The sequence below is a fragment of the Condylura cristata genome, unplaced genomic scaffold (genome assembly GCF_000260355.1).
Source record: "Condylura cristata isolate star-nosed mole 26May11 unplaced genomic scaffold, ConCri1.0 scaffold00024, whole genome shotgun sequence".
NCBI lineage: Eukaryota > Metazoa > Chordata > Mammalia > Eulipotyphla > Talpidae > Condylura > Condylura cristata.
In genome coordinates this window covers 1,788,962-1,799,263 of record NW_004567125.1, presented here as the reverse complement: position 1 = coordinate 1,799,263, position 10,302 = coordinate 1,788,962, and the positions used below count along the sequence as shown (strand labels likewise).

General features: G+C 46.7%; 1 protein-coding gene across 2 annotated transcripts; it reads left to right on the top strand.

Moving 5' to 3' along the window:
* Nucleotides 1-3,767: 3,767 nt before the first annotated feature.
* On the top strand, nt 3,768-8,388 carry TBL2 (transducin (beta)-like 2). Of its 2 annotated transcripts, XM_012729240.1 has the most exons (8): nt 3,835-3,919; nt 4,581-4,674; nt 5,304-5,434; nt 5,678-5,862; nt 6,334-6,485; nt 6,820-6,946; nt 7,282-7,434; nt 7,654-8,388. In XM_012729240.1, the coding sequence occupies exons 2-8, from the start codon at nt 4,623-4,625 to the stop codon at nt 8,114-8,116; spliced, it is 1,263 nt and encodes a 420-aa protein (XP_012584694.1). In that variant the 5' UTR covers nt 3,835-3,919; nt 4,581-4,622; the 3' UTR covers nt 8,117-8,388. The 2 variants fall into 2 exon arrangements, with proteins under 2 accessions (XP_004688348.1, XP_012584694.1); XM_004688291.2 differs by lacking the exon at nt 4,581-4,674 and having other exon boundaries at nt 3,768-3,919.
* The last annotated feature ends 1,914 nt before the right edge of the window (nt 8,389-10,302 follow it).

Below are 10,302 nucleotides of genomic sequence, written 5' to 3'. Positions count from 1 at the left end.
TGCAAATTGAAGTTACATTCCCATTCTTTCTTGGGCTCCAGCTGGCCTCTAGCAAGGCCAGGCTTCTGAACATGCTTTGTATTTGGGCCCCGCTCCTTCTCATATTCCATGGGTCCTGAATATCCAGCTTCGTAGTTGTTCTGCTTTGCCTCTGCAAGGCATAATCAACTTTGAAGAAGGCATAGCTCCTCCTAAGCTTTTCGTCTCTCTATCCATTCCCCTCCCACAGCATCCTTTCCTCTAATATCATCTGCAACACCCACCCACCCAGACAGGAGGTACAGCCATGCCTTCCTGCACAGGAATCAGATCTACCACCCCACGTTGTCCAGGCTTTGCTTCCCATCTCAAATTCCCTCCTACCGAGATGCAAATTAAAACCACAATGAGATACCACCTCACCCCAGTGAGAATGGCACATCTTCCAACAACTAGCAACAACAAATGTTGGCGAGGATGTGGAGAAAAAGGAACTCTCCTGCATTGCTGGTGGGAATGCAAACTAGTACAACCACTATGGAAAACTGTTTGGAGGTTCCTCAAACTGCTAAACATGGAGCTTCCCTACGACCCAGCAATCCCACTCCTAGGTATCTACTCAAAAGACACAAAAACACTGATTGAAAAAGATACTTGTACCCCCATGTTTATTGCTGCTTTATTTACAATTGGAAAAACATGGAAGCAGCCCAAATGCCCAAAAGTAGATGGCTGGATTAGAAAGATGTGGTATATATATACAATGGAATATTACTCAGCAACCAAAAAAGAGAAACACATGTCTTTTGCAGCAACTTGGTTGGATGGAGCTGGAAAAGATCATGCTTAGTGAGATAAGCCAGAAAGAGAAAGAAAAATACTGGATGGTTTCACTCATAGCAGGAGTATAATGGACCAGGCGAGAAAATAACAAAAATAATGAACAACCATATACCAGAGACATTTTGTGGGGGTGGAGTGGGGAATGGGATCAAAAACGGGGGGAGGGAGGAAGGGAGGGAAATGCACGGGACTATGGTGGTGGCACAGGGGTGATTTGGTGATGGGAAACCCGCAGGGATTACAATCGAGATGGAAAAAAAAATGTGCAAAATGATGTAAAAATAAACTTTGTAATAAAAAATAAAAAAATTCCCTCCTACCTCCTGTTTCACTTGTCCACCCTTGACGGTACAGCCAAATCTCACTTCTTCAAAATCTACTGGCAGATGGCCCTGCTGCTCTGCCCAGCTTTCCCAAACCCTGCTTTGTCACATGCTGTTCTTCCACATGTCAGCTTTGACTCCCAGCTGAGCTGTACAACACCTGAAGGTAAAATAAGGTCTTCCTGTGTCCAGTGGTGAAGAGGGAAGAGCATGGATCTTGGCATGTCAATGATCCCAATTTGACTCTGGGTTTTAATTTTTGCATCCTTGTTGACCTTGGGTAAGTTACTTAATTTAAGCCTAAGTTGTTGTTTTTTCCCTCCTTTTTACTGTTTTGAGTTATTTTACAGTATCATCTATCTCATGGGCCACTATAAAGATCAACTGACTTCAAGGATGTGAATTGTGTAGCCTGGACTAAACTACACCCAGCTGACCTTGGCTTTTGCTTCTCCTTGTCCCCACATCAAGAGATTGCAGTCAGCAGACCTGCATTTGTCGCTAAGTCCTCTCTTCACCTCTGTGACTGCTAGCAAATTACTTAATGAGCATAAGTCTAGAGCATCAATCTCCTAATTTGTGGGATGGGAATATGAAAAGATTAAATAAAATGCAAAGCTCCTGAATCAATAAATGTCACATGCAAAATATTTCTGGTACAGAAAGTGACTGAGCCTATAGTTCTATATAGCAAATTCAGAAGGAAAGTCCAGGATGCTCTGAATACTCCCTCCTAGGCCTCCCCACCCCATTGCTCACAGATGAGTCAATGCCAGCCACCCTACTTCCCCCCCCCCCACCGCCCCCCAAGACAAAAGGGAAGGAAATGAGACGGCTCCATTTGCTCTCTGACTGGATCTATTTCCTCACCAGATTGTGGCGTATCTGTCTGTTATCTCGTCTCTGCAGCAGCCTCTTCAGTGGTTCCTTCTAAAAGCCAGAGGGCCTGCACTGTCAGAAAGGCTCCCTAGTAAGAAAGAAAACACTTGAATCTGGAACCCCTGAACCTGGTACTTTGACTCACTATGAACTTGGATTCACTGCTGTTCTGGGACCATTCCCTCTCTAGCTAAGGGTCCAACCCAAATGCTAGCAGTTCATCTTTCAGATTATTTCCTTTTTGGTGAATTCTGAGTCTAGAGATTGTGTCTACCAATTTTGCTCCTTTGCACTATGGTCATACAAGAAGTTACCATAGGAAGAAACTGGGTGACAGGCACCTGATTCTTTCTTGTTGAATTTTTTTGCCACTCCTTGTGAATCTATAATTATTCTAATTTTTTTTCCACATTGTTTCAGTTTCCTTTCCACTCTTCAAGTCACCCCCATGTCCAGGCTTTTATCATATCCCTCAAAGATCTTTGCAACCATCTCCTGGCTGTCTTGGTCTTGGCATGTAGTGGTCCGCATAGACAGTCTTTCACTGTGGTAATCAGCAGAGGTTCCTCTCTGCTTGTTGGTGTGAGCTAGCACTCAAGTCCTTCCTAGTAATTGTGTATTTATTTATTTGTGTGTGTGTGTGTGTGTGTGTGTGTATCCATAACCAAAAGGGCAGGTTTGTTATAAAAAGGGAAGTCAAGGACACTTGCACAGACACAAGTGGGCAAAAAGAGCTGCCCCCTGAAAAATGACAGGCTGTACTTAGTCACAGGCAGGAAGGCTGGGAGGAGCAGCCTCTGCTGCTTTGCATAGGGAGAAGGCTGGTGAAAAGATACACCTGCAGAGTCACAGGTGGGCAGAAGGGCTGCTGCCTACTTTCCCAATCTTATCTGCTACTTTACTTTGATCATGCCCTACCTCCCCACAGGGCCCTCATTTCCAGGTTTTGCTGAGGTGGTCCCACACTCCAATTCCACTGACAGTAAAAGTCCATCCTTACTCCACTAATAGTAAAAGTCTGAGTTTCCCCTGATGCCAAGAAGACTTTCTCACTGGTTAAAAGGGCTTTATTATAAACTGGTTTGTCTCCTTAAAAGGATTTCAGTGTATGGCCCTCCCTGGTGGCGCAGCGGGTTAAAGCACAGCACTGAGAATCAAAAGCCGCTTCCGCATGAGTTCGATTCCCGCCTGCCCCGGAGGTGACCACATAGCGTGGCAGACCTCTCCTGACCCGCCCGCTGCCCCCCTCAGCAGTGTACTTCGTTGATCTGTCTGTTCTGTTCCCCGCTCTGTCTCTGGTGAAGCCTCTCGCCGCCCCTGAGCCTCTGGCCTGTACCCCAGTTCTGTATGCACAAATAAATAAATCTTTAAAAAAAAAAAAAAAAAAGGATTTCAGTGTAGTGATGACTGGAATAATGTGTTTAATAAACAATTATGAGTAACTTAAGGGGCTACCAGAACAGGGCCTAGCCTCCACCCTTAGGACTGCACCAGTCTCCAGCGCCAGGACCAGCTAACAGCTAAGCCCGGGCTCTCGGGACCCGCAGACTACAAAGCCCCGCCCCCGAGGCGGGTCTACGATAGGCCCCGCCTACATGTTGATGAGCCAACGGCAAGGCCCCGCCCCGAGGCGCGCCAACGGTCTGACTCCGCCCTTCGGGACGCCCAACGGCCAGGCTCCGCCCCGCGTGCGTGCGTGGCCCCGCGCAGACGGAGACGAGCTAGCGCCCATTTAGCCAGAGGCTGAGGTGGCAGCGGGCGGGTCAAGATGGAGCTGCCGCAGATTCCGGAGCTGATAGGCCTGTCTCTGCTGCTCGGGTTGCTGGCCCTGATGGCGACGGCGGCGGTAGCACGGGGGTGGCTGCGCGCAGAGGAGACCTGCCGCCGGGCCGCTGGTTAGTGGGATCGGGCGGGAAGGGGTGACCCTCGGGGACTTCGCCGCCGGCTTTCCGGTGGTCAGACCTGCCCTTTGGGGCCTGCTGGGGTACCGCGGGCTCTGGGCCTCAGTCTCCTGTGAAATGAGGTGCGCCGCCAGAGGCTAGGCGCCTCCTCCGGCTGGTTGGGCCCCTGCTGTAGAAACTGGGTCTCGCGCTGCCGCGTTCCCCGTCTGAGGGCGAGCCCCGAAACCTCTCGCCCCAGCTTCTGCCCGGGTTTACTGCGAAAGCGCCTGTAAACTCTCTCATGGAAATGGGGTGAGGGGGGTTATCTCATGGAAATGAGGTGAGGGGGTTCATTCATTCAATGGACTCTTCCCCGATGTGCGGCAACATTTAGGCTCCGGAGACTTTTCTTTTAGAGAATCCATTGTTGGATGAGGGAGAAGAATATCTTTCAATGTAGGTAAAAAAAAAAAAAAAATACACGTGGTAGGTTTCACGGGGAAGGTCGGTACTAGAAACAGGAAACAAGTGTAGGGGTGGTCAACTGCTGCTGGTTTTGGTGGGGTTTTTTTGGTGGGGTAGTGAGCCACTGAAAGTAGAAAGCACAGGAGATAGGTTTCTGAAGGATAGGTGTGTGAGAGTTTTCCAGGAGACTAGGAAGGAACTTTCCTGACAGGCAATCCGACTGAAAGCAAGGAGTCTTGAAACAGAAATTGATATGACCCTACTGAGAAGAGGAAGGAGGGGCCTTGTTAAACCAGGCTGGAGAGGTAAGCAGAGCGCAGATTGTATGTGGAGCTCAGGAGGTCATTTCCCTGTAGCAGTTGTGCATCTGCAGAGATAGAACACATGCACCTAGTTTCATTCTCAATTAGATATTTTATGAAAAAGCAACAGCCAGCACCAGCCCTGGCATAGAGGGTGGTGCTCAACACTGACTTCTCTCACCCTCACGTTGTCTTTGGAATTCCTTTGAGCTTCTGGCACTTGTTTTGGGAACTCTGTAATCTAATTTTCACAAGCTCCTTGAGGAATCTAAGACTCAAAACAGTGAAGTAACTTAACCAGGGCCAGAACCACCAGATTCAGCTGTGCACATTATTCCACTTGCAGGGATATTTGACCAAAGAGCTGCACGCACTGGCCATACTGTGCTACCAGCCCTGAGGGATGCCTTTTCTAATTTACGTTGAGTCCTTTGCTATCTGGACTAACTGCAAGCAGCCTCCTCAGGATCACTGAGTGGTTAGAGGCACAGTCCAAACCAATACTGTTTCAGAAACCTCTGCCTTGCAATAGCTGGTCATCTCTTGCTACTCGATTCATTGCCTGACCAATCATTGGTAGCCTGTAAATGTGTAGTGAGTGAATGGATGGGTGACATGGCTCTTCCTTATAGGCCAAAAAGCTAATGGATTTCCACTTGACAAGTCCTTAAAGTCCAAGAAGCAGAAACAGCATCAACGAATTCGCAAGGAGAAACCTCAACAACACAACTTCACCCACCGCCTCTTGGCTGCAGCACTAAAGGTACATGGGTACCCATATACAGCACATGAACACAAAGACTCACACCCCCACATATTGCTTGAATGTTTCATACTGCTCTTCCTCTGACCAAAGTCAGTGAGGAAGCCCATTCTATTCCTTATCACATCCCATCTTCAACTTGCTGTTAAACCAGGCAACAGGGCCTTTGAGTCATGGTTGCTGGTTAGGCTTCCCTTCTGTCCCAGGGGTCTCTGTTCACACTTCCTGCAACCCTTCCCCTAGAGCCACAGTGGGAACATATCTTGCATGGACTTTAGCAGCAATGGCAAGTACCTTGCCACCTGTGCAGATGATCGCACCGTCCGCATCTGGAGTACTAAGGACTTCTTGCAGCGGGAGCACCGCAGCATGAGAGCCAATGTGGAACTGGACCACGCCACCCTGGTGCGCTTCAGCCCTGACTGCAGGTGGGACAGGATGGACCCTCAGGTGTTCCTGTAGAAGCTCTGCCCCATGTTTGTGTCCTTTCCAAACCCTTGGTTTGGGGTAGTGAAGGGAGTCACAATGTCTTGCTTGGGGTGGCAGAAAGAAAGCACTCAAATGGCTTGAGTACTTCCTGGGGCTCCCTGGAGGGCTATGCAGCTACAAGGCAAGGGAGCAGAGAGGAAAAGATCTGTCTCTATGTAGGGAAAATCAGCCTGGCTACCAGATTAGTTTTGGGAGCAGAATGGTTTTCTGAACCCTGGAGAGAAACTGAGGGAGCCAGAGCTATGAGAGTCCTCTTTGTAAGGAGTTGCAAGTGATTTTTGAACCAAGGTATTAAGTTATAAAGCTAACTACAGGGCTTGATGGGAGATCTTCATTTTCTTCAAAACTAACACAAAATCTACCACACATAGACCAAATACATGAGGGACTAGTTTACTGTCTGTCTTTAGGGCCTTCATTGTCTGGCTGGCCAATGAAGACACCCTCCGTGTCTACAAGATGAACAAACGAGAGAGTGGTGACTATACCTTCACGGCTACCCCAGAAGACTTTCCTAAAAAGCACAAGGCACCCATCATCAACATTTGTATTGCTGACACAGGTAAGAGGAATTCAAAGGGTGGAACTTGCCAAAGTGAGAGGAAATGGCTCCGGTTATCTTTGCTGAATGAATTTATGCTACTGAGAGTTGGGCTCAGCCCTAGTGTGCCAAAATGACTCTGGTTCTGTGTTCTACTGGAGTCCTGGGAACCACAGAAAGTCCCCAGGGGATGCTGATAAAACTGTAGCAGTCCTTATTATCTGTGGTGACCCTTGGCCTGGGAGGTGAGCAAGCTTGGATACTTCGGGCAGCAGAGACCTTCATAAGATCTGTGTCCTTGGAGAATGAGTGTTGATAAGATAATTGACTTCAGCTCATGTCATTAATTCCTCAGGGAAATTCATCATGACTGCTTCCAGTGACACAACTGTTCTCATCTGGAATCTGAAAGGTCAGGTGCTGTCTACAATCAACACCAACCAGATGAATAATATGCATGCTGCTATATCCCCTTGTAGCAGGTGAGGAAGGCAGAAGTTGGGACTGGGAACAAGGCCAGAGCAGAAAGTCAGCTTCCAGTAGTGGAAATACATATAGTGTGGATTAAGTCACCTAGTCTATATTGGACTACAAAGACTATATTAAGTTCTTAATCTATATTTCTTCATCTATAGTTTTCAAAAAGTTGTGTTGGGAGTAGAATGCAGCTTATAACATATTTGTGAGACTGAACTAAGACCTTGCGTTTTAAAATGCTTTAAAAAGATATAGCAGATATAAGTTTCTCAAGAAAGTGGTTTGCAGTAACAAAATACCCTTAAAATTAAGTTTTAAAGGAAACTGGGTCATATGGCAGGTTTGTGGCTTCGTGTGGCTTCACCCCTGATGTAAAAGTTTGGGAAGTCTGCTTTGGGAAAAAAGGCGACTTCCAGGAGGTTGTCCGAGCCTTCGAATTGAAGGGTCACTCCGCAGCTGTCCATTTCTTCGCTTTCTCCAATGACTCCCGGAGGTAAGTGAATCCTCTGATTCTTACCTGGAGCTCTCAGGCCCTCTTGACATCCAGGTCCTTCTACCTCTGCTGAGCTCTGAGGTGGGTGGAGTGCCTAACCCTAAGCAGAAAGTAAGCGTTATCAGTAGAGTGGTTTCCTTGCTGGTGCCCCTAATGCTGTCCCAGTCACCTCTCCTCCAGGATATGTTGGGAATAGAGCCATGATTTTCCATGCTGCAGGATGGCCTCTGTCTCCAAGGATGGTACCTGGAAATTGTGGGACACAGATGTGGAATACAAGAAGCAGCAAGACCCCTACTTGCTGAGGACAGGACGCTTTGAAGAGGCAAGCACCCTGCCTTGCCGCCTGGCACTCTCTCCTGATGCCCAGGTCTTGGCCTTGGCAAGTGGCAGCAGTATTCATCTCTACAATACCCGACGGGGTGAGAAGGAGGAGTGCTTTGAACAAGTCCATGGAGAGTATATCTCTGACTTGGCCTTTGACATCACTGGCCGGCTTCTGGCCTCCTGTGGCGATCGGGCTGTGCGGCTCTTCCACAACACCGCTGGCCACCGGGCAGTGGTAGAAGAAATGCAGGGCCTCCTGAAGCGCGCCTCCAGTGAGAGCACCCGCCAGAGGATACAGCACCAGCTGACCCAGGCTCAGGATGCACTGAAGAGCCTGGGTGCCTGGAAGAAATAACTCTGGAAGAAGAAGTCGGGATGGACCTGGCCTGCTGCTGCCGCTGCCACTTTTCTTCCCACGTACTCCCAAGCTGGAAACCTTTTGAAATAAGTATTTTGATTTTCTTAGTGGTGGCCCCTTTCTTTATCCACCGGAATAACTTTTGCCTACTTAGATCTTTCTCTGTCCTTGCTGATGGTGATTCTTACACTTACTTGACCTCCCAGGCTAATGACCAAAATACTTTTTGGGGGGAGATGAAGGGTACTGAGAAGAATGGTAGGTAAAAAGAGATAGAAAACATGGTCTTTGACTTTGTGGCAATACACCCTGGTACCCAGGGACATTTGTAACTGTGTGGGCAAAACCTAGAGAAGATCTGAGTACTAACCAGTAACCTTTCAGGGGTGGGAGACTAGAATATCTTCCAGTTAAAGATAGTGGTATGGTGTCAGAGAGGGGTTAGTCTTAATCCAGACGGTGCTTCTAGTTCATCTAAAAGTAATTAAGGGATTTTGTTCTGTGCCTTGGTTCTCTTATTTGTAAAATGAAAATAACCCTCTTTGTGACTTCCTAATAAGTGCTTTGAGGGTATGAGAGTACAAAACCTCTAGATTAAAAAAGTGGAAAATAGTAATAGATGTTTCTGTCCTCCAGTATCATTAGCTACCCAGTAAAAGTGGGAATCAGTATTTTGAAACTAAAATGAAGCAAATACATCCTGTGGAAGGTGATGTTTCTGACATAGATTTGATACATAGTTCTGCTTTGTGTGAAGGTGTCATAGAATCCCAAGGTGGTCTTCCTCCCTTCCAGGAGGTTATTATCCTATTTGAGGAGACTGCTTCTCGGTTCATCAGATTTTTGAGTACCTACCCTGTTCCCAGTGCAGGATTAAGCACCAGAGATAAATAGAATGAGACATGATCTCTGCTATCAAAGATGACTGGTGGGAGAGAGGTACGTGTCTTATTAAGTGCTTCTTGTTGGTTTATTCATAGCTGTAGAAAATTGTTGTAAAAGTCAGGGCAGGAGAGGATTGAGTCAGGACAGAAATGTGGATATGAGGTTGAAGGGATAGATTTGATAAAAGGTTACATATTTAGGTGTTTGAATTTTTGGATTTGTGGATTAGTTGGATGTGGGAAGTCAGGAAAATGAGGAAGTCAGGAGAACTTCAGTCTAGGCAGAACTAATTTATCCAAAGTAAATTCTTTTACTTTCCTGAAACTGTGACCTCTCCTAGTCACTTCAACTCATTCAAGTATTTGATTAAGCCACCTGGAGTTACCCTTAAATACTCCCCTTTCATTACTCTCTCCACTACATCAGAACATTCCCCGGCTATCGTCCAGATTATATCCTGAGTCTGCTACTTCTCGGTCATTTCTTTGACCATGCTGATCCTAGCCACTGTCTCCTATAGACTACTATCATACAGCTTCCTAATTGGGCTCTTTGCTTCTTCTTGCCTCACTAAATCACTTTTCTGTGTAGCAGAGAGAGCTTATAAAAATGTCAGATCACAATGTTCCTAAATTAAAACCTTCCAAAGGCTTCCCATCACACTTGGAATAAATTCCAAAGTTCTAGCTATGGCCTACACAGTCCTGTGTAATCTGGCTTCTTCCTTCCTCTGTGATCTTGTTGCCACTCTCCCAGCCAACCCAGTCCACACTTCCTTGACTGAGCCAAGTTATTTACAGCATTAAGGGGGACTATGCCCTCTGCTTAGAAGCTTTTTTTTTTTCCTTCTGTTGGCAGAATTGTCATGCTTCTGTTTTTGGTTTCAATTATACTTTAGAAAGACTCTCCCTAACCACCCAATCTGAAGTAGCCCTTTCCACCAATCATACCGCATCCCTTATATTAACTTAATATTAGCTTATTTTACTTACTTTATATTACTTAATATTATCTGAAATTACCTTGTTTGGATATTTGTTTGCTTCAGGGTTGTCAGCTTTACTGCTTGTGGATGTCAAGTGGGTAAGGCAAATGCATGCATTGGACCACGGCTGTCTGGGTGTCCGATGGTGGGAAATGTAGGCTGTAGTGGTATCTAGAGGGCGTTTGTCATGGGTGGGGGGCGAGGGCGCTGCTGTTTATTCAGAGATTCAGAAGTTGCTTGCCTGTTTCAGAGAAGCCAGAAGTTGTCAGTTTAATATAAAGAGAAAAAATTAAGCTCATTGGGCCAAACAAAA